Raw genomic sequence first — 25,654 nt, 5'->3', positions numbered from 1 at the left:
TGCTCTTACATCTGATCCCGAAGTGCCTTGTTTTCATTCTCCATTTCCTCCATTTTTTTAAGGATGGCTGCAAGTGTGCCATCGCTGGTCTGGTCATTGGTGTGGTTGTTGTTTGTACGTACAGTATCGTGTTCACTGGTGGTAGCGATGTCTGTCGTCAACGGGTTCTTAATGTTGCTTTGGGGCGATTTTTCGAGCAAGCTGCCTAGGGTGTTCGTCAGCCATTCTTCCAGTAGCTTCTTGACTACAGACGTGGAAGCTCCCTTTTCTTGCATGATCGTCAGATCTTCAGACGGGGAGGGTGAGATTTCTCCCTCTTGAGTGCTACCAGGTGTTGTGCTCAAGATGTTTTCTCTGCCGCCCTCGTTGAGGGGGCCTATGAGGTTGGTTGTGACGCTTGCTATTGCTTTCAATCTTGCGTCATTTTCCGCCATTTTTCGATTTCAGTAGGGTGTGAAGGAAGGTGGTTTATTTTTGATGTTCTAGGTGCAAACTATGATTTCGATTGCCGAAATCCCCACAGACGGCGCCAAATTGTTTTGCTCAAAAGATACTAATTACTTTATAAGCGAAAAACAATCAAAATAATTCACAGGTAAATCGTGATCGAATATAATGAGACCTAGAAGTTTGTATTATGCTTGTGATTGTTTCAACAACTTGGATATTCGAGAGAGTAAGAGAAAGCTTGTTTAGAGAGAGAGAGAAATAGAAAGAAAGATAGCTTCTTATTGAAAGATCTCATGCCCTTTACAACATTGGGATTCTCCTTTATATAACAAGAGAACCTCCTCAAAAATAATAAAATAATACAGGGATAGGTCACGTGCTTTCGAGGAGACGACGAGACCTAAGGGCACGCTTTCGCTCTGACATTCTTAGGTCGTCCCCTCTACTTCGGCTATTATTTAGTCGTGGGTCGTTGCTACCGTAGTGGGCAGAATTTGACCCCATACACTCCCTCCGTTCACTTTTACTTGTCCGTAGTGGACTTTGCACGCCCTTTATAAATAATAGATGAAATGCATATTTTACCGTAGTACCCATAATAATAATAATGATAGTATTTTGAGAAGTTTTGGGAAATGATTTGTGAAGTGAGTATTTAGTGTGAAAAGGGTAAAACAGAAAAAAATATGGTCTTCTCTTGATTTGCTAAGACTAACAAGTAAAAGTGAAAATATATTTTTAATATTGACAAGTAAAAGTGAAAATATATTTTTAGTAGTGTGGACAAGTAAAGTGAATGGAGGGAGTAGATAGTGGTTTCTAGGTGCCGTAGTTGGTCACGTTCAATAGACTACAGATCTAGAAGAAAATCCAACAGAATGAACTACTGTGCAACTCCAAATTACAGATCAAAGTATAAAATTACAGACTCTCTCCTTTATGCACATATTAGCTCCTACAACTAGAAACAAAGGTAAACACTTCCTGATACGAGTTACTCTCAAACTCATAATATATAAGTTTATGTAGGGACGACTTTACAAGATAAAGACAGCAGCAATTGTATCGTCCACTTCAAGGTGCAGCAGTAGCTTGAGGCCTTGCAGAGGTAGAGGCAGAGGCAGCAGGAGTTTTCGCTCCTGTCTTTGCATCTTTTCCGGGTTCTAAAGATGGTTTTGGTGAAGGCGTCATATGTGCAGGTGGGTTGTGTTTGAGTTTCACCAGTATTTGACGCATTCTAGAGAGCTCAGTTGGCTTCCCAGGCTTGGGTCCTTGGATGACAACGATGGATGGCGTCTTCTCCTTATCCTTCTTTCCCTTCTTTTCTATCGTCGGGATCTCCTTTGGGATAAGCTCTCCAATTGCCCTCCAATAAGTCTTATTAGCTTCAGCATGGAACTTCTCTTGGTTTGCCAGGAATAACTGGGGAAAGAAAAGAACAAGAAAAGATGACACATGAACTGCAATACGTCGATTTACTATGGAGAAACTTGTTGTACTGGGGAACTACTTTTAGAGATTTAACAATCATATGACCAAAGATATTAGTTCTGTTATAGGAAATAAAACTCATCTAAAGCGCAACTACTCAGTCTAGATTATTTGTACCAACGTTCACAAGCACATTCAGCATATTTTGATCAAAGGTGGGAAATTTTCCAAATGGTAAAACTGGTAACTATCCACTTTCAAAATTTAATTTAAACCTAACGCAAATCATGTGAAGTGTAAACAGATAAACATAGAAGCTGCTATTTCAATGTGCCTGCCCTTGTTCAGTAGGAGGTACGGCGATTAAAAATTGGATAGTACTTTACTAGGTTAATCCTCCCTTCTCTATGCTCATATACTCTTCAGTAGGAGTTGAAAGCAAACAATTAGGAAGAGAAGGTAACTAGATGCACAATACGCTAGACCAGTGATAGTTTTTCTTCCAACTAAAGCCACTACTTAGCAAAACAAACACCAAGAACAGAAAACTTATACCAAAACAAGTTAACAAACCTAAGCAAAATGTGTTAGGAAAACTTATAATTTTTGTAGCTCTAGGTCTCACCTTCTCCTTCTCCCGGTTAGCAGCTATGTTGTTTTCACATCTAAGTTTCCATTTCCTATAGTACTCTGCTTTGTATTCCTCTGCTTCTTCAATTATTTCCCTTACAATTTCTTTCTCCCTTTTCTCCTTCTCCTCAAGCCGTATTGCATTCAATCTGGAAAATGAAACAAATATCATACCTCTCACTTAAGGAGGTCCATAAACGTAAACATATGATTTCATCTCAAATATACAACATAAGGACTGAGAAAGGACGTGAATGAAGCTGCAATCATCGCACAAACGTGATCTGAAAGCATCATAAGATATAAGCTAAACATGAAAAAAAGGGATCATAAGTGTACGCTGAGATATTCTCAACTATAGAAATCTATGTGAAGCTGCACGATAAACACAATCTACACAGAATGTTATCAAGAAAAGGGAGCACGTTGACACATGAGTAAAGAAGCTTCATGCTGTAAGCAGACATCATATTAACAATGAATTACTAGATATTCTACTATGTATCAGCTTCAAAGCATTTCAAAGGATAGAGAGAATTGCAAATTTTCCTTTAGGCTTTAAAAGGTAAACTCAATTCAACTACCACCATGGACTAATGTCATAGGCGAAGGATTTGAAGTTTACGGGTTCCTACCGCGACCTCAAGTTAATATACAATAATAATTAGATTCACAATCAAATATTTATAGATATTCAATGGATATCTTAATACTTATAGAGAGTTGGAGAAAAGCTACTGGGTTCACGTGAACTCATAATTTATAAGCTAGGTCTGTCCAAAAGAACACATACCTATACTAAGCTCGAACCTATTAATCAAGTAGCTGGTACTCCGCACCCCCTAACTTAAAGTCTTGGATCCTTCTAAAATGTAATCAACTTTTCATTTATTACAGTATCAAAGGCCTCCAAAAAGTATTAGCAGAATTTTCTTCTTCAACGAATTTATGTTAGGAGTTGACAACATCAATTCCAACCCACTATCCCCAAGGACCCTAACTAATTGCTCAAGCTAAGGGAAGTACTAGTGTTATAATAAGTCTAACTCAAACTAAAAACATATTTAGTGAATAAATTTCTTGGAGTAACCGCCGAAGTAAGAAATCATGTTATACGAATAGAATCAATTAAATCATACTATACTAATTACATATATATTTTGTTGCATGCAGACAATTTTTGCTCACCGGCGCCACTCTCTGAGGGCAAACCCCTCTTCCGCCACCATACGTTCCGGCGGAGGGAGAATCGGTCCATTTTCTCCGGTGGACGACTGATCAGCTTCATCAGACATCATGGGCTGCGAACCAAAATAATGGTCCCCCGAGTCTTCACCTGCACCCTTGACCACCTCGTAGCCGTCGTCGTCCAACGGCGGAGTCACCGCAGCGCCGCCGTCAGCGGCGGAGTCCTGTGCTGACTGTGATGACATGTCTGATGACTCTTCCTTTTTGGTCCCTTCCCGCAGTTTCAGTTGTGTGCGCTTGTTCGTTTTCTCCTAACAAGTCAGATGAAATCAACCGTTGTAAGCATTCAGGGGTAGTAATCTGCTATATCGCACTTTCATGCATTACAATACGTTCCAACTTTTGAGAAGACCTTGACTTTTGGAATTGTAAAACGAGTTTAAAATGTTAAATTTAATTTATACTATTTTATTACTTGTTTACCCATTGCAACGTCAAATTATGTTATAATTTCTTTTCAAATACTCTTAATATTTGTCTAATTATACAGAAAATAAAAATTCTACTCCTCCCATTCTAAATTTTAATGAGAGTGTTTTAACTTTGAACTAAGTTTAAAAGAGAAAGATTTTTTTTAAAATTTGTGGTCTAAAATACTAATAGTGATTTTACAGCTATAAATCATTATATTAAAAGGTAAAACATAAAATTTAACGTGAAATTACTACTAAATATAAAATATATCATTCTTTTTTAGCAGACTAAAAGGAATAAAGTGTCTCATAAATGTGACGGAGGAAATACAACTTTTGTGTAGTTTTATTTACATATTTTAAAAAGAAATTCTGATTGAGAAAGAAAATCAACCGTTTTGACTCTAATATGTCAAATCTATCATCTTTTACATGGAAAAAGTGTATCCATGATAAAAGGAAGAAAATATAAAATAGTTACAAAAAATTAGCTGAACAAAGAAATATTAAATTAATAGAATACAATTTTAAAATTTTGAATTTGAACGTTAGTATTGAATATGAATGAAAATGTAATGAATAAAACATTTTTCAAAATAATAAAAGGAGAATGCGATAAAAGTTGTACGGATGGTGTAGCTAGGATCGATGTAGGGGAATAAGGTGGGCCTAGTGAAAAAGATAAACAGTGCCACGTAGATTTCTAATTAACATAGTGCCAAATAGAATCACTGACAAGAGGTATGACGTATGAGGTGATTAATTTTTCATTTTAATTAAGCATTAAGCATGGTTGGCTGCTATTAGCAAATATTCTACAGCTCCTATTACGTAGTAGCTTATTAGCTGCGCAATTGACTTTAACTAGGTTGGCTGCTAAATGCATTCTGTTATTAAAATCACATCACGGATACACTTCAATTGTTAAAGACTTAAGGTGGCGTTTGGATCTACTTTTGGTTTAATTTCTGAAATAAAAATTTGTATAATTTCTTAAGAAAACCATTTGGATTAAACTTGTGCTTGAAATGTTTGTGACAAATTTCTTCTATAAACTTAGGCTGTTTCTATTCTATCCCAAATATATGTTTTTTTTAATCAACTAGCTCTGACTTAGGTGTGGGAAATGCAGATAAGGATTCCAGTATTTATTTTACCTTTTATCTATTAAGAATGAAAATAACAGATATTTTAAATTTAAACATATTTAAAATTTGAATTGAGGTTTAATAATAACCCCTACCCCTTGATACAATACATCGCTCGAGTAGCAAACTGAATATAGAAGAAATGTATTATATTAAGTGAGATATCTTACTATATTATTAAATTTATATCAGATTTAAAGGGCATTAAAAGGACAAAACAGAAAAACTTACAGGATAAGTTAGGTTAATGACTCAAAGAAAGGAATCATTTAATTTGGGTCTCTTGGCGTGTTGGTATCCTCGTAAAGGAAAAGAAAAAACATTTTCCCTCGTCAAGCACGCATTCAGTATGCTGACAGTAATTAATTACCAAATTTAAATATTCGATTTGTTATAAATATATTATAAAATGGATGTTTATTTAGTACTCCGTTATAAATACGCTTCCTGAAGAAGCTTATCCATATGGGACTCCGCCGTAAATATGTTTATTTATTTAGTACTCTATTGAAAATAAGCCTCCTGAAGAAGCTTATCACTTCGGTATCCGGTTATGGATAAACATTACCCCCAGTGAAAGATTATCTATACCTGGTACAATGAGCTTATCCTTTCAGTACTCCGTTATGGATAAACATTACTCTCAGTAGAAGATTATCCATATCTGTTATAGTAGCAGCTTACAGTAGCAGCTTACACAGCAGCTTCCTTTCTTCTATAAATAGAAGAGATTTCAGTTCATTATGTACATCAGTTTGAATTCGAATAATATATCAGTTTCTCTCTCTACTTGTCTTTACTTTACAGTATTTATTTTATAACACGTTATCAGCACGAGACTCTGCCATCTCGAGCAAATACTTTGAAAGTATCTGAGGTACGAACTTTCTTTTTCTATATAATGTCAAATCTTTCTAAACTTGAATTTGTAGCCCTGGATATATTGGGCAAAAGCTACATGTCTTGGGTGCTTGATGCTGAAATTCATCTTGATGCGATGGGTCTGGCAGACACCATCAAGGATAAAAATCAGGCATCAAACCAAGACCGTGCCAAAGCAATGATATTCCTACGCCATCACCTTGATAAGGGCCTGAAAATAGAATATCTCACTATTAAAGATCCAGTCATATTGTGAAATAATTTGAAAGATAGATATGACCACCTAAAGATGGTCGTTCTTCCATAGGCATGTTATGATTGGACTCATCTAAGGCTACAAGATTTTAAATCTATAAGTGAATATAATTCTGCTATGTTCAGAATTATTTCCCAAGTGAAATTATGTGGTGATAATATTACTGATCATGATATGCTGGAGAAAACTTTCACCATTTTTCATGCCTCGAATATGCTCCTGCAGCAGCAATATCGAGAGATGGGATTTAAAAAGTATTCTGAACTTATCTCACATCTTCTTATAGCCGAGCAACATAATGGGCTATTAATGAAAAACCATGAAAGCCGACCTACTGGTTCTTGTCCATTCCCTGAAGTGAATGAGATGAACTTCCACCAAGCTAGATGTGGAAGAGGTTGTGGCCCCAGTCGTGGTCATGGCCGTGGTCGGGGAAGAAACTCTGATCATGGTAATAATAATGCATCAAAGAACCCTCCTCGCCACCAGCAGTGGAAAAGGAAGGAACAAAAGCATGAAGCGGTGCAGGCACCAAATGCAGAAAATGCATGCTATAGATGTGGAGGAAAAGGGCACTGGCCATGTACCTGCCGTACGCCAAAGCACCTAGTTCAGCTTTATCAAGCCTCCCTGAAGAAGACAGAGAAAAATGCTGAAGCAAATTTTATTTCTGAAGATAATTTTGACTTCATGCATTTGGAAGTAGCTGATTACTTTGTACTCCCAAAAGGAGAAACAAGTCATGTAATCGGTGGTGAATCTGTAGAAATGTAAATATTTAAATTTTTGTTGTTTGTAATAGATAGTATGGTTATGTAATTTTTGTACATAAATAAAAATTATGCTTTGATAATGATGTTTACTATAATATATTTTATTTATGTCATTTTGGAATATGGATAATCCTCAAATTATGTTTGGATCAAAGACAAATCATGAAGATATTTGTGTTATTGATAGTGGAACAACTCATGCCATATTCAAGGATCAGAAATACTTTTCTTATTTGCATAAGGAAAAAGCAAATGTTTCAACAATTTCTGATAATATAAGTTTGATTGAAGGCTCCGGAAGAGCCATTATATTTCTATCTAAGGGAACAAAACTTATTATAGACAATGCATTGTTCTCCTCCAAGTCCCGAAGAAACTTGTTGAGTTTTATAGATATCCGACAAAATGGGTATCATGTTGAGACAATAGATGAAATGAACGTGGAATATCTTTGTATTACAAAGAATATTTCTGGCCAGAAATGCATTGTAGAAAAGTTACCTACTTTATCTTCTGGCTTATACTATTCAAAAATTAGTACAATTGAAGCACACTCTATCGTAAACCAGAAGTTTACGGATTCAAATACTTTTGTGCTTTGGCATGGACGTTTGGGCCATCCTGGATCAATAATGATGAGATGAATTACTGAAAATTCGAGTGGGCATCCATTAAAGGACCTAAAGATTCTTACAAATGATGAATTTTCTTGTGATGCTTGTTATCAAGGCAAAATGATCACTAGACCATCACCAATGAAGGTTGGCATTGAATCCCCTACCTTTTTAGAGCGTATACATGGGGATATATGTGGACCTATTCACCCACCAAGTGAGTTGTTTAGATATTTTATGGTCCTAATAGATACATCTTTAAGATGGTCTCATGTGTGCCTACTATCATCTCGCAACCTGGCGTTTGCAAAGCTATTAGCCCAAATAATTCGATTAAGGTCACAATTCCCAGATATCCTATAAAGTCTATTTGCCTTGATAATGCTGGAGAATTCTCATCTCAAGCTTTTGATGATTATTGTCTGTCAGTTGGGATAAAGTTTGAACATCCTGTAACTTATGTTCATACTCAAAATGGCCTTGCAGAGTCATTTATTAAACGCCTGCAATTGATAGCAAGACCACTACTTATGAAAACAAAATTGCCCACTACTGTTTGGGGCCATGCTATCTTGCATGCAACATCACTTATCCGTCAAAGACCGACACATTATAATAAATATTCTCCGTCACAATTAGTTTTTGGTCATGAACGAAGTATTACCCATCTACGAATAATCGGATGTGCTGTATAGCACCACCACAACACAGTAAGATAGGACCACAGAGAAGGATAGGAATGTATGTTGGGTTTGAATCACCTTTTATTATTCGCTATCTTGAACCATTGACAGGAGATTTATTTACTGCTCGATTTGCAGATTGTCGGTTTGATGAAACAAATTTCCCACAATTAGGGGGAGAGAAAAAGGAAATCAAAAGAGAAATTGTGTGGAAAGTTTCATCATTATCTCACTTTGATCCACGTACCCCTATATGTAATCAGGAGGTCCAGAAGATCATCCATTTACAGAATATAGCAAATCAAATGCCAGACGCTTTACTGATTTGAAAAGGATAACTAAGTCACATATCCCAATGTGCCTATCCGAATTGATGCCCCAGTAGGACCATTTACTAGCATGAGAGCTAGTGAACCTAAAGCACGCCTGAAGCGTGGTAGGCCTTTGGGTTCTAAGGTCGAAATCTTCGAAAAAGAAAATCGACAAATGATCAAAACGATACTATGAAGGGATCTCCTGAAGAGACCCAAGATCTGATTAATTTTGAGATTCCTGAAGAAAACAATGAACCCGAAGCTCATGTGAGTGAAGAACTTTTATTAAGTTCGACCGGTGATGGGATTAATTTAAATCGATCTGAAATAGTGGTGGATAATATTTTTGCATATAATGTTGCACTTAATATTATGCAAGATAGTGAGGATCTTGAACCTCGATCTGCCGAAGAATGTCAACAAAGATCTGATTGGCCAAAATGGCAAGAGGCAATTCAATCGGAATTGAAGTCACTTGCTAAAAGAGAGGTCTTTGGACCAGTAGTCCAAACACCTGCTGGTATAAAACCAGTTGGTCGTAAATGGGTTTTTGTGCGAAAAAGGAATGATAAAAATGAAGTTGAAAGATACAAAGTTCGCCTTGTTGCACAAGGATTCTCACAACGACATGGAGTCGATTTTGATGAAATATATTCACCTGTTATGGATTCCATAACATTTCGATATCTCATCAGTTTAGCACTACATGAAAAGCTTGAAATACATCGAATGGATGTAGTTACAACTTATCTGTACGGTTCACTTGATAATGAAATTTATATGAAAATCCCTGAAGGATTTAATATGCCTGAAGCGAATTCAAAATCTCAGAAAATGTATTCAATTAGATTACCAAGATCTTTGTACAGTTTAAAGCAATCTGGGCGCATGTGGTATAATCGCCTTAGTGAATATTTGCTGAAAGAAGGTTACATAAATGATGTTATTTGTCCATGTATTTTTATAAAGAAAATAATATCAGAATTTGTTATACTTGCTGTTTATGTTGATGACATAAATCTTGTTGGAACTCCAGAAGAGCTCCAAAAGGCAATTGAATATCTTAAGAAAGAATTTGAGATGAAAGATCTTGGAAAGACAAAACTTTGTCTTGGTTTGCAAATTGAACATTTAGCAAACGGGATCTTTATCCATCAATCTGCATATACTGAAAGGATCTTAAAACGCTTTTACATGGACAAAGCGCACCCATTGAGTACACCAATGGTTGTTCGATCACTTGAAGTGAATAAGGATTTGTTCCGACCTCCAGAAGAGGATGAGGAACTCCTTGGTCCCAAAGTACCCCATCTCAGTGCAATTGGTGCAATAATGTATCTTGCTAATGCTACAAGGCCTGACATAGCATTTTCTGTTAATTTACTAGCAAGATATAGTTCTTCTCCTACACGAAGACATTGGAACGGGATTAAGCATATATTGCGATATTTAAAGGGAACTCTTGATACGGGTTTGTTTTATGCTAACAAAGATAGTGAAGATCTTATTGGTTATGCAGATGCAGGCTATTTATCCGATTCCCATAAAGCTCGATCGCAAACCGGTTACGTGTTTACATATGGAGGTACTGTCATATCATGGCGCTCCACAAAGTAATCCATTGTTGCTACTTCTTCAAATCATGCTGAGATAATAGCTATTCATGAAGCAAGTAGGGAATGCGTATGGTTGAGATCAATAATTCATTTTATTCGAGAAAAATGTAGTTTGGAATGTGAGAAAAGACCCACAATTTTATACGAAGACAATGTTGCATGCATAGCCCAATTGAAGGGAGAATTTATAAAAGGAGATAGAACGAAGCACATTTTACCAAAATTATTCTACACACACGACCTTCAGAAAAATGGTGACATTAATGTGCGAGAAATCCGTTCAAGTGATAATCCAGCAGATATATTCACTAAATCTTTGCCAACTTCAACTTTTGAGAAGATAGTATACAAGATTGGAATGCGGAGACTAAAATATTTGAAACAAGGTTTTCATCAGGGGGAGTAAAATACGCGATGCACTCTTTTTTCCTTACTAAGGTTTTTTCCATGGGGTTTTCCTTATAAGGTTTTTAATGAGGCACCTAGCAATGCGTATTACTAAATACGTGTACTCTTTTTCCTTCACTAGAATTTTTTTCCCACGTGTTAAAGTTTTAATGAGGCATATTATCTTTTAATGAACATCCAAGGGGGAGTGTTATAAATATATTATATTATAGATGTTCATTTAGTACTCCGTTGTAAATAAGCTTCCTGAAGAAGCTTATCCATATGGGACTCCGCCGTAAATATGTTTATCTATTTAGTACTCTATTGGAAATAAGCCTCCTGAAGAAGCTTATCACTTCAGTACCCGGTTATGGATAAACATTACCTCCGGTAGAAGATTATCCATACCAGGTATAATAAGCTTATCCTTTCGATATTCCATTATGGATAAACATTATCCCCGGTAGAAGATTATCCATACCGGGTACAATGAGGTTATCCTTTCAGTACTCCGTTATGATAAACATTACCCCCAGTGGAAGATTATCTATACCTGGTACAATGAGCTTATCCTTTCAGTACTCCGTTATGGATAAACATTACTCTCAGTAGAAGATTATCCATATCTGGTATAGTAGCAGCTTACACAGCAGCTTGCAGTAGCAACTTACACAGCAGCTTCCTTTCTTCTATAAATAGAAAAGATTTTAGTTTATTATGTACATCAGTTTGAATTCGAATAATATATCAGTTTCTCTCTATACTTGTCTTTACTTTACAGTCTTTATTTTATAACACCGATAATATTATCTACTTACAAGGATTGTTTATCACGTTACAGTCAAACCTCTTTATAACGTTCTCGTTTGTTCCGATATATTTTGGCTTTTATAATAAATTAATGTTATACACCTATAATAGTATTTTACGTTTAAATATTTTTGGCCGTTATAGATAAAAATTATCCAAATATCAATTAGTTTTTTTTCTAATGTTAATTTAAAAAATAAGAAAATTATTTAATTTAAAATCTCAAAAGATAGGTGTATTTCAATAGGTAAATATTGAAGAAACCTAATATATTATTAATAAATTCATAACTAAATGACAAAGATTTAAAGTCTAAGGCACACATTTAATGTCACTACCCAAATTCCATTATAGGTCGTCATGGCGCCCAACACTGTTGTTAAGCAAGCCAACACAAATCAACTAGTGAGTTCTCACTTATTTTATTAAACAATCCCAATATTTACTTAACTTAAATTTAAAACAGTTGATAAATAACGAATGTATAAAGCAACTGGAACGGGAATGACTAAAGGAAATCATAATTTTAGGAATACAACACAAAAATAATAGCCTACTAATGTGGGTGCCAGGATCTAGTGTCGGAAGTACGAAGGCAACTAGTAGTATGTACAAAACATATAACTATCCTACTGTCTGAAATAGAATAGACAGTGATAACAAAAGGAGAGACTCTGGCATGCTGCTGAATGGCTCAGAAGGGGGCAGCTCACCGTGAAATCTCGATCAAGAATCAGGAATGCGCGCCGGACGGGTAGCTAGATGCACCTGCCTCAGATCCTGTACAATTAAGTACAGAAGTGTAGTATGAGTACATAAACAATATGTACCCAGTAAGTATCCAATCTAACCTCGAAGAAGTAGTGACGAGGGGTCGACTCGACACTTACTAGGGCAAATAATAATATAATTTAAGTGTTACGCTAAGTATGAATAATAATGACAGTTTAAGAACAGGGAGAGGTAAGATATTCTTTCATAAATAACATGTCAATTTCAATCAGATCATGTAATAAATTACATTTCAAAGCATTTAAGCAATATAAATCACGGGAAGTTCCAAATAAATAACATCTGCAAATTATGCCGAGGTCGTACGGCCTGGTCCAATATTATTTATTAAATTGTGCAATACATAGGGACGAATGGCGCGAACCATAGATGCATCTATTTACTATCGAGGCGCTCGACCCGATCCACAAATAACAATTTATTTTCAAGAAAGCACACATTGCCCATTTTCAGTCAAGTAATTCATACAAATTCTTAAGTAAGTGAATATCGCCGTCTATATTTGTTTTACCAATTTTCAGCATGACTTAAGTAATTATAGTAACAAGTAAGGACGCAAGCATTGCAAGTCTAGCATGATACGAGTCCTAAACTACCCGGACAATTAGCATAATAGTAGCTACGTACGGACTCTCGTCACCAGTACGTACGTAGCCCCCACATATAGGTACATACATTTATTTAATTCACCTATGGGGTTAATTCCCTATTACAAGGTTAGAAAAGAGACTTACCTTGCCCCAAAGCTTACTTCCAAACTCAAGAATGCTCTCAAACCCTCAAATTGGAGCCTAACGATCCAAAACTATTCAAATGGGGTAAGAACTAGTCAATATACGTTCAAGAGTTTATATTCTAACTATTAAAGTAATTTCCAACCCTAAATTCCTAAAATTCATCCCCAGGCCCACATGCCCGGATCCGGGAAATTTTCGAAGAAAGTTGTTACCCATAACCTTAGGATCAAGAATATATGATTTCTACTATATTCCATAACGAATTTCGTGGTCACATCTCATTTTAGCAAAACTCTAGGTTTTACTCTAAACCCATAATTTTCACTAATTGACATGTTGTAGTCTACCCATAAACCATGTATTAAACTCAAATTAAGTAAAAATTACTTACCTCACAAAGCTAGATTGAAATCTCCCCCTTTGATGCTCTCAAATCGCCCAAGTGGAGTGAAATGAGTCAAAAATGACAAACTCCCGTATTAAATGAAGGCCACTACCTTCAGCGATTTTCGCATCTGTGGTGTGTTGACCGCATTCGGTCTCGCTTCTGCGGACTATTGTCCGCTTCCACGGAAATGGGCCGGGCCAGCTGGGGTCGCATCTGCGGACTGATGACCGCTCCTGCGGTTCCGCTTCTGCGGGAGAGGAGCCGCATCTACGGAACTTGGGCTCCCCTCCTTGGGCCGTATCTGCGATACTTCAAATCTGCGGGCTTGCACCTACGGCTGGCCAATCGCAGGTGCGGTTATGACAGCAGCTGGAGCTTCAGCTCCTTCTCAAATTTTCAACTTAACTCGAGCCTTTTCCGATTGATGCTCGGGGCCCATGGGGCCCCGCCTGAATATATCGACAAGTTTAGAATCGTAAAACGGACTCGCTCGAACCCTCGGAACGCCCCAAATAACATTAAAACTAAGAATCACACCCTAAAACCAATTGAATCAAACTTATGAACTTCAAGTTCCTCAATCTACTTCCAATGTGCCGAAACGTACATATACTACTTGGAATGATACCAAATTTTGCGTGCAAGTCTTAAATGACATTATGGAGCTATTCCCAATCTCGGAATTCCATTCGGACCTCGATATCATAAAAACCCGCTCCAAACCAAATTTAAAGAACTTCAAAACCCTTTAAGAATCAACTTTCACTATTAGGCGCCAAAACACTCCCGGGTCATCCAAAACCCGATCAGGACATACGCCTAAGTCCGAAATCATCATATGAACCTGTTGGAACCTTCAAATCCCGATTCCCAGGTCGTTAACTCAAAATGTTGACCAAAGTCAAACTTGGCATTTTAAGCCAACCTTAAGGAACCAAGTGTTCTGATTTCAGCCCAAACTCTTCCAAATCCCGAACCAACCATCCCCGCAAGTCATAAATCAGTAAAAGCAAGTACGGGAAGTCTTATTTAGGGGAACGGGGTTCTAGAAAGTAAGATGACCAGTCAGGTCATTACATTCTCCACCTCTTAAACAAACATTTGTCCTCGAACGGGTTTAGATTCATACCTGAAGTGCTAAATAAGTGTGGATATCTGCTCCACATGTCCTCCTCGGACTCCTAGGTCGCCTTCTCGACTGGTTGGCCCCTCCACTGAACCTTTATCGTGGAAATCCTCCTGGATCTCAACTGGTGATCCTGTCTATCAACAATAGCAATTGGCTCATCCTCATAACCCAAGCTCTCATTTAGCTGAATAGTGCTAAAGTCTAACACATGTGACAAGTCAGCGTGGTACCTCCGGAGCATAGACACGTGAAAAACCGGATGAACTCCCGATAGGCTGGGGGGGGGGGGAAGCAAGCTCATGAGAAACCTCCCCAACTCGCCTCAACACCTCAAATGGGCCTATGAACCTGGGGCTCAACTTGCCTTTCTTTCCGAATCTCATAATACCCTTCATCGGTGAGACATTCAAGAGAACCTCCTCGCCAACCATGAATGATACATCCCGCGCCTTCTGATCCGCATAACTCTTCTGTCTGGTCTGTGCTGCGCGAAGTCGCTCCTGGATCAACTTTACCTTTTCCAAGGCATCTTTCACCAAATCTGTACCGTATAACTTAGCCTCACCAGGCTTAAAGCACCTGATAGGAGAACGACATCGCCGACCATATAAATCCTCAAATGGAGCCATCTCGATGCTGGACTGATAATTGTTGTTGTAAGCAAACTCGGCCAAAGGCAAGAACTGATCCCACTACCCTCCAAAAACAATCACACATGCTCTAAGAATGTCCTCTAGAATCTGAACTGTCCACTCCAACTCCCCGTCTGTCTGTGGGTTAAATGCTGTGCTGAGCTCTACGTGGGTACCCAACTCACTCTGTACAGCTCTCCAAAAATGGGAAATGAACTGAGGGCCTCTATATGATATGATGGAAATAGGCACATCATGCAATCGAACTATCTCTCGAATATAAATCTGGGCCAACCTCTCTGAAGTATAGGTATCCACAACTGGAATGAATTGTGCCGACTTGGTCAGCCTATCGACAATGACCCAAACTACATGAAACTTCCGCAAGGTCTGCGGCAACCCAACTACAAAGTCCATAGTAATGCGCTCCCATTTCTACTCAGGTATAGGCATCTACTGAAGTAGGCCACCTGGCCTCTGGTGCTCATACTTAACCTGTTGGCAATTCAAGCATCTAGCCACATATTCAACTATGTCTTTCTTCATTCGTCGCCACCAATAATGCTGCCTTAGGTCACGATACATCTTTGTAGCACCTGGATGAATAGAGTACCATGAACTGTGTAACTCCTCTAGGATCCTCTCCCTCAATCCATCGACATTAGGAACACATAGACGACCCTAGAGTCGTATAACACCATCCTCGCCAATAGAGACCTCCTTGGCACTATCCCGTAGTGCCGTCTCTCTAAGAACTGCCAAATGCAGATCATCAAACTGCCGAGCCTTGATCTTCCCCAATAATGAAGACTGGGCAACAACACACTCAAGGACTCGACTGGGCTCTAAAATATCCAACCTCACAAGTCTGTTAGCCAAGGACTGAATGTCCAAAGCTAGTGGCCTCTTCTTTACTGAAAGGAATGCCAAGCTACCCATACTCTCTGATTTCTTGCTTAAGGCATCCGCAACCACATTTGCCTTGCCCGGATGATAAAGAATGGTGATGTCATAATCCTTCAGTAACTCAAGCCACCTACGCTGCCTCAAATTGAGGTCCCTCTGCTTGAACGAATGCTGTAAGCTACGATGATCAATATAAACCTCACATGACAACCCATACAGATAATGCCTCCATATCTTAAGAGCATGAACAATCTCTACTAACTCTAGATAGTGCACAGGGTAATTCTTCTCATGAATCTTCAAATGACGTGAAGCATATGCAATAGCTCTCCCCTCCTACATCAATACATAACCCAATCCAACGCGTGAAGCATCACAATACACGGTATATATCCCCGAACTGGAAGGCAACAGTAGAATCTGTGTTGTAGCCAAGGCCGTCTTGAGCTTCTGAAAGCTCGCCTCACAATCATCGAACCAACGGAAAGGAGCACCCTTTTGGGTCAATCTAGTCAAAGGTACAACAATGGATGAAAACTATTATACATATCACGATATGGCATAGCTGTAGATTTTTTTTCCATCTCATTTTCTTTAACGAATACATCTCTACATATTCATCATCAAAAGATATATCTTTCAATACAATAGTTATATGACAGGTCAATCTTTTTATTGGAAAACTACATCCTCGAGCTCGAGGTTTCAATTTCTTCACAGTAGTACCTCCATTAACTTCGGCTTTACTGATGACTATATTGGCTTCGCTGGAACCCATATTGCAACTAGCATTTGCTGCTGCAGAATAAACCAATTTCAAAATGGGATAACATGCTCGATAGGGCATGAGTTCTAGTATCATAAGTGTAAAGCCCTGCATAAATCAGCGATAATAACCTGCTAACCCCAGGAAACTCCTGATCTCAGTCACTGAAGAGGTGGCCAACTATGAACGGCCTCAATCTTCTTGGGATCCACCTTAATACCCTCTCCTGATACAACATGCTCCAAGAATGCTACTGACTCTAGCCAAAACTCACACTTGGAGAACTTAGCATATAGCTTATGCTCTCGCAATGTCTGAAGCACTACTCTCAAATGCTGCTCGTGCTCCCCCCAGGATACTTGAGTAGATCAAGATGTCATCAATGAAGACAATAACAAAGGAATCAATATAAGGCCAAAACACCCTATTCATCAAATCCATAAATGCCGCTGGGGCATTAGTCAAGCCGAAGGACATTACCAGAAACTCATATGGCCATATCTAGTACGGAAAGCAGTCTTCGAGACATCTGAGTCTCGAATCTTCAGCTGATGATACCCTGATCTCAAGTCGATCTTAGAGAACACCATAGCACCCTGCAACTGGTCAAACAAATAATCAATGTGCGGCAATGGGTACTTATTCTTGATGGTAACCTTGTTCAACTGGTGGTAATCAATGCACATCCGCATAGTCCCATCCTTATTCTTCTTCACAAATAATACTGGTGCACCCCAAGGTGACACACTCGGTCTCACAAACCCCTTTGCTAACAACTCCTCAAGCTGCTCCTTCAACTCCTTCAACTCTTTCGAAGCCATACGGTACGATGGAATAGATATAGGCTGGGTACCTGGAGCCAAATCAATTCAGAAATCAATATCACGATCCGGTGGCATGCCTGGAAGGTCAGTAGGAAACACATCGGCAAACTTCCGGACTACTGGAAATAAATCAATCGTCGGAGACTCTGCGATGGTGTCCCTAACATAAGCTAGATAAGCCAAACAACCCTTCTAGACCATATGTCGAGCCTTCAGAAAAGAAATAACCCGGCTAGATGTACTAACTGAGGAACCCTTCCACTCCAACCTCGACAACTCTGGCATCGCTAAAGTAATAGTCTTGGTTGTCGCGCCCCCGTTTTCCTTTCCTCGCAGAGGGAATCGGGTTCATGACATTTTGGTATGGGACAACTCTTTCCTTTTGGGAAAGGGGTTTGCATTTTTGGAAGAGTTGCCACCTAACTATTTAAGGTGCGTTAGGGCACCTATAAGGTTCATCTATAACTACGTTTGATAACCAGAGATAGGGTAAGGGCTTGAAATTATCCTAAGGAGAAGGTGTTAGGCACCCCTCAGGATCCACTAGTGTGGTTCCTGGCCAGACAGTTTTTGTGAATTTATACAATTAGCAAATAAGCAAGTATGGCTCAAATAATAGGGGATTTAAGTTTAAGTACACCGGTGTTTGAAAAGCGATTAACGACAAAGCAAGATTTTGAAATGAATTACAATCTAAGCATACTTGGGAATGTAAAGGGGTATCCTAGGTTTGTTTATAATATGGATCACATCAATGCAATACCCGGTAATCACTCCTTGGAAAAGGGTTACGCGTGGCATTAACGCACCGGTCATCATATCCATATCTACCCTTTCCCGCCCCGTGAAGGTAAGTAAAGCGAGGGTTGATCTCGATCCTTATTGCATGCTGTTACCCGTCCCTTCCTATCAGTCTCGGTGGAGTTTAGGACTTCTATCCTATAAGAAGGAGGTTCTAGGCAGACCCTCAGGTTTAATGGCAAAATACTAAGGCGACATACAAAACAAGTAGGACTTCAATTAAAGGGGGGAGCATCGAAGATAAACGAAAGGCTCAAATACACCTCCACAGGTAATGCACATAGACAGCATGACTCATGCACAATTAAAGTCTAAATTTAAATCATATGCATGGTATCTAAGTGATAACAACAGAACCAGATCTATTACATGACTCAGAAAAGAAGTCCGAATGAGGCGTGCTTACTGATTTTAACGGTTGACAATTAAACACTGATCGCAGAGACGGTTCTGGTTTTATTTAAAATTGATTACCTAAGGATTACGTAGGCGTAAAATAGTATGCAGCAGTTATTCAGAATTATTAAAAGACAGTTTGGAAATTATTTTACCCTAAGAGCATGCTGTTCTAGTTGATACGAATGTAGAGATTACTACCAGTTATTTTAAACAGGATAATAAAGTGTGAAGCTGTTTTTACCTCTTTTATAACCAGCAGTTTACACTAAGTGTGAATGCAAGTACGAATAAGATCCTAAAATATGGTATCTAAGACGCATGATAAAACTCATGATGCAGAATTCCTAGAGCAGGATTTCTAAATGCATATGGCAGGATTGCAGAATTTCCTAAGAGCAGGATTTCTATAGGCACATGGCAGCGTAGAACATAATAGTAAAGTGCTAATTATTAGCAGATTTTAACACATGATTTTGTAAGGGTGCACATGCTAAAACAATAAACATGAGACCTAAGAGCATGATTTCTAATGCATGTATGAACCCTAAGCATGGTTTCTATTGCGCAATTAGGAACATAAACCTAATAACATTTTCCTACCCTTAACAACTATAGCGTGCATATTTACCCTATCCCTTTTCACTAGACAACCTCAATACTTGTTTACAACAAATTATTACAGACTAACATTGAAACGAATTACATAAGTAGCAATGAAAATAAGAAGTTACACTATAGGAAGCCTGATCAGGACTTCCTCTCTGAGTTATGTAATCAATCACCTCAAATGCCAAGATTGTTTCATAGCTTTTCCTCATATCTAGGTGTGTCAGAGTTCCCTAAGGACCTCAAGGGATCCCGAGCAGTGCTCACACCCAGATTTCATAGCCAAGACAGAGTAAGTGCAGTGTGGAAAGGCTAACTTTTATGTGTCCAAGTTCAGAGGGAGCTCCAGGGTCCCAATGCAAGGCTCACACAAAAGAGGGCAGAACCTAGTGGTCTAAGAGTATATGTGAGAGTGCTTGACATAGATTTAAAAGAGTTGAGTTGGAAACAGTTTTGAAAGGGGAAGGGGATAGGACAAACAACAACTTGGAACAAGCCAGCATACACACAGAACAAGCTAAAAGAATAGTAGAGTTTCAGAAGTTACAAGCAAGGAAGTAGGGGTTGGGGACATAGAGGGCCCAAGTCAGAAACACCTAAACACGGCTGAGAGGAGGTGCATATAGACCAGCAAGTACAAAGAACAAGCAGGGACTGATTGGTCTCCAGAACACAAACAATTACTTCAAAGAGTTAACAAGAGAATCATGCTTGAAATTAGAATAGTAACAAGACATGGGGGACAGGGTATGGGAGTAGTCATGCAGGGGTCTATTACACATAATTAGTCATGACTTGGTGTTAACCAAGTACATTGGGAGACATACTAGTTGAGGGACATAAACATGCACTCAAGTAGACATTGCTGATTACATTTGACCAAGAGAGGGCAGAACTTAAGCATGTTGAGTAAAGCAGTAGACAAGAAGTGCAATTAAACAACATGAGTCATTAAGTCAGTGCAGAAAGAGACAGGGATTGACAAACAAAGGAGCACATAGAGTTGAGTTTCAGAATTGAACTAGGAACATACCAGTTAAGGAAGCAAAGTGCAGAAAAAGTAAAGCAAGTAGAGTTCCACAGTCTAGCCTTGGATTTCAGCCGGCTAGACAAGCAATAGCACAAGTAGTAGAAAAAGAAGAAAGAGTTTTGAGTGTGTATGTGTGTGTTCTGAAATTATTGTTCGTGTCTAAGACTGTAGAAGAGAGTCATTTATATAGTGGTTTGAAAACTAGTTCAAATAAGGCAAGAATCAATTCTTCAGTAATTATGGAACTCAACATAAAAAATTGGTTCGAATCTCCCTTTGATTAAGGGAGTCAGTGTGAATGGTAATAGGGAAGGTGACAAGTAAGGAAGAAAATCATACACGGCTGGGGTATAACAAGTAAGGAAAGATTTCAAAAAATAGTACCAGTATAGAACAGGTAATTAAGGCTAGGTTCAGAAGGTTTTCAAGCTAAGGAGACAATCAGTAGTAATGCAGACAAGGCAAGGAGAATTAATTAAGGTAAGCAACTAATCAAATCAACTGGAAAGTTAGGGGTCGAGATTCAGTAGCATAGGGTAGGACCAAATTCATAAAGCCCTGATTAAGGACACAACTTAGTAGAAAATAAGTATCATAGCAAAATAGGGTAAGGAAATCAATCAGCTTAACAAACGGGCAAAGTTTTTAGGGTTTTTTGACAGAAAATTTCCAATCACCATAGATTAAGGAAACCGGACTTGATCAAAAGGGAGTCATGACTCTATACTTTCAACATATAAATAGAGGAAGTCCACAGATGTAGCAAGAAAACATATTTGAAGCATAGTCATAGAAAGAGGCAAAAGACGAACAAAAAAAGTGAACACAGTCATGCAAAAGCGACATAAGTAGGCTAAGGATTCAGGAAAACATATTCGAAGCAGGGTAATCTCAGGACTCAAGTAAGCAGGCTGACATACAGACACGGAGTAAAGAAAGCATGCTAACATTCAGAGAGGCAAAGTAAGAAAAATTACAGAAACAAAGTAAAGAGAATCTTAAAAGAAAGGGCTTTTAACAGAGTCAAGTTAAAAGCAGTAAGAGCACAAAATCGATCAAAACAAACAAGGGAAATGGTTTAATCATAACGAAATTAGTTAGAACATGCGTAAAAGAACTCCGAGAAACCCTAGTTTTAGAAAAGAATGACTAAAATTGAAATAGTCAGTTAAAAAATAGGAGATTTTATAGGAAAAAGCTTGATAATACTTGAATCATCTCAGATCTAGAAAGATCTGAGAAGAATCGAACAACAGTGACTTTAGGGTTTCAAAAAATAGTAAAGATGAAGAAAAATCGGTTAAAAAACTCATGGATACACCTAGATCTAAGACAGATCTAAAGAAAAGTGAAAAATCTCAAGAGCTAGGGTTTCAGAAAACCTTGAGAAGATGAGAAAACTTCAGAACATTACCTGTTTTAGCCGGAAAAGTCATGGATCCTACTCGAACAGCCATAGATGGCCAAAAAATGGCATGAAAGACCATAGATAGACTCTCGAAGAGTTTTGAACAAGGCCTGGACTAGATCTCTTCGAGATCCCTCCATGAAATCGCAAAAACGAGACACCAGGAGACGTAGGAGACAAGTATATGTCTCAAACAACCCTGGAAACCCATGAATCGAGTGAGGATCGAAGGGATTAGGTAGGTTTATAGGTGGCGGCGGCTAGGGTTAGGTTTAGGTCTCAGAGAGAATTGGAGGGGAAGGGATTCAAAGGCGGCTCAAATGAAAAATGGGGTAGGGTTTTGGGGGGTCGTTGGGTTAAAAAAGGTAAGGAACAAGGTGGACCGCTGATCTGGGAGATCAACGGTTGAGATTAGAGAGGGTAGTTAGGGTTCCGGGTTTTGGCACGGGTTAAAAGGCGTGGGTCGGGTTTTAATTATAAAATTGGGCTGGAAATTGGGGCCCTGATTTGGCTATAATTGAAAGCCCCTTTTGGCTATAATTTAAATAGCCAGTTTTTCCCTTTTTAATTAATAAAAATAGTAAATAGTTTCTGAAAAAAATAATTTAAAGTTTTAGCAATTCAAAAATACAGGATCCAATTTTATGCGTATGAAACATAATTAAATCTTAAAAGGGCTAATATTGCAATTATGTGCAATTTAACTTTAAAAATACTAAATGTAATCATAAAAATATATAAAAATTACCTTAGCAATACTTTGGCATAAATATAGAAATTCAATAGATGAATTATCAAAATAATAATTTTGAAAATAATTATTGGGGATTTTATGGATAAAAAGAAAAAAATAAAACCCTTAAAATTATGGAAAAAATAAATAAAACCTTGGGCATGCTTATATATTAATGTATATGCTATTTTGAAGGTATTTTGTATATTTAAAATATAAAGGGAAAAATTGGGTATCAACAGCTGCCCCTCTTTACCCGGGAAGGATGAAAGAGTTTTCGGGTAAAGAAACGATGGCCAATTTTGACCGAGCAAAACCTTTGGGAAGATTTAGGCCGCACCCTGGCTTCTGAGCTGCCTACATATCCCTGGTTCTGCAGGAATCAGGCCATGTGTAGTTCAGGATCCATTGGCGGCGTGTACCGATGACGCTATTTCAAGAACGGACGCAACATTTAGGGCTGGGTGAGTGAACGGTTTATGGGAATGGTTAGTTTTGATATGGCTGAGGGAACTGGAGCGGGTTCGCTCCTGCTGGGATAGCCGTTGTTCGCAGTTTACCTGCAAATAAGCAATACAAGCATATATTGTGCGTAAATTTAAACATGATGCGAATTCCCATTGGATGATGAATGTTGTCTTTGGACAATGAGGATGATGTCCTTAGACCATGATGTCTTGGGACATGGGTTGTATGATAAGGGATTCGCAGGCCATGAAATGATATTCTCGGGCTATGAGGTTGGTGCGTCTGAACCATGACGCCTTTGAATAATGATATGCAAAAGATTGAAAGAGATCCTCAGGCCATGACATGGTGTTCTTGGGCTATGAAGATGGTGCCTCCTAACGATGACGCCTTTGGATGAGTTGGCGATATTTCAGCCCATGAAGGATGCAGTATGTGGCGATCTTTCAACCTATGAAATGCAGTATGGGGCGATCTTTCAGCCATGCGGAAGTAGTATGTGGCAATATTTCAGCCATGTAGATGTAGTATGTGGCGATCTTTCAGTCGTGCAGGTGCAGTATGAGGCGATCTTTCAGCCGTGCAGGTGCAGTATGTGGCGATCTTTCAGCCATGCAGGTGTAGTATGTGGTGATCTTTCAGTCATGCAGATGTAGTATGTGACGATCTTTCAGCCATGCAGATGTAGATGCAGACAGCGTTTAGTCTCGGAAGGCAGAATGGTAGCCTTATGCAAATTGGAAGGCAGAATGATAGCCTTATGCAATGCAGATGCAGATGGAGACAACGTTTAGTCTCGGAAGTCAGAAATGTAGCCTTATGCAATGCAAATGCAGATGGAGATAGCGTTTAGTCTCGAAAGGCAAAATGGTAGCCTTATGCAAATTGGAAGGCAAAATGATAGCCTTATGCAATACAGATGCAGATGGAGACAATGTTTAGTCTCGGAAGGCAGAATGGTAGCCTTATGCAGATTGGAAGGCAGAATAGTAGCCTTATGCAAGAAATAAAATGGCAAATGACAGTAGAGTTTTCTTAGCTGATAGCAGATTGCGGCGTTGTGATTACTGGGAGCATCGTGACATACGGAACATTACGGGTGCGTGCTTATAGCAAATGTTGGCAAGTGCAACGGTCCGGAGAGTCGTATTCTTGAATAATTTTTGTTCCATGGGCGTACAGTATGTTCAATGATTTCGTAATCCTAGTGCCTGCATCCAAAGAAAAATCGTGAGTTTTGTAAGGGGGAAGGTTAGTTCGTATCCCCGATGGATTTGCTTGACGCATTTGGCTTCGATCTGGTGATACCGTCTGTATCATTGGGGTAGCGTTGCTAAACAAAGCAGTTTCAATAATAATCATGCATGATTTTGTAAGAATACGACATAAATTGAAAATAGCTTTTAGATGAACCAACGACTGTGACGTAGTTCAGGACATTGCAACCTCTCCTGCTACGGAATTTTGAGGGTCCTCCTCAAAATTCTACCCCAGTTTCTAATTGCGGGGGGGGGGGGGGGGGGAGGTGAATTTTAATNCCCCAATTTCCAATTGGGGGGGGGGGATGAAATTTTATTGAATTGTGACCGAACCCATAGGGCTGCTGTATCCCCTCTTAAACGGGAATCAGGTCATGCGTAGTTCAATTTACATCATAAAAGGAAAGCATAAAGATTATACATAGTAACGCTTGACTGCGTCTGAATTGATCGGCTTTGGCCAGACTTCTCCATCCATTTCTGCAAGTATGAGGCTCCTCCTGTCAAAACCCAGTGAACCATGTATGGACTCTGCCAGTTAGGAGAGAACTTCTCTTTTGCTTCATCTTGATGCGGCAAAATTTTCTTTAACACCAGCTGCCCCGGTGTGAACTGTTTGGCTTGACTCTTTTGTTGAAGGCTCTGGACATTCTATTCAGATAGAGTTGACCATGGCAGACTGTGTTCATTCTCTTTCCGTCTATAAGGGCTAGCTGCTCAGAAGGACTTTTTACCCACTCTGCGTCGTCGAGCTCAGCTTCTTGTATGATCCTCGAAGGGAAGTCATCTTTCTGTCTGGCCCGGTTGAGATCCCGGTAGTCGACACAGACTCTGACCTTCCCGTCCTTCTTTGGCACTGGCACAATGTTGGCTAACCATGTCGGGCACTCAACCACCCTAAGAACCTTGGCTTTGATCTGCTTGGTGACTTCTTCCTTGATTTTCAAACACATATCAGGCTTGAGCTTTCTGAGCTTTTGCTTTACCGGTGGACACATTGGATCGATTGGTAGTTTGTGGGCCACAATAGATGTACTCAGACCACTCATGTCATCATACGACCATGCGTATATATCCTCATACTCTTTTAGAAATTCTGTGTATTCTTTCTTTTCTGA

General features: G+C 38.8%; 2 protein-coding genes across 2 annotated transcripts; one reads left to right on the top strand and one right to left on the bottom strand.

Moving 5' to 3' along the window:
- On the bottom strand, positions 1,264 to 4,060 carry LOC109229208 (clathrin light chain 2-like). Its single transcript, XM_019394561.1, has 3 exons — positions 3,700 to 4,060; positions 2,507 to 2,660; positions 1,264 to 1,872 (listed from the first exon to the last, which is right to left on the bottom strand). Exons 1-3 carry the CDS (start codon positions 3,942 to 3,944, stop codon positions 1,525 to 1,527), a joined length of 747 nt encoding a protein of 248 aa, XP_019250106.1. The 5' UTR covers positions 3,945 to 4,060; the 3' UTR covers positions 1,264 to 1,524.
- LOC109230100 lies at positions 6,222 to 7,232 on the top strand. The gene is made up of 2 exons (XM_019395628.1): positions 6,222 to 6,454; positions 6,584 to 7,232. Exons 1-2 carry the CDS (start codon positions 6,222 to 6,224, stop codon positions 7,230 to 7,232), a joined length of 882 nt encoding a protein of 293 aa, XP_019251173.1.

The sequence above is a fragment of the Nicotiana attenuata genome, chromosome 7 (assembly GCF_001879085.1).
Source record: "Nicotiana attenuata strain UT chromosome 7, NIATTr2, whole genome shotgun sequence".
Lineage (NCBI taxonomy): Eukaryota > Viridiplantae > Streptophyta > Magnoliopsida > Solanales > Solanaceae > Nicotiana > Nicotiana attenuata.
This window is presented reverse-complemented; position numbering and strand designations above follow the sequence as displayed.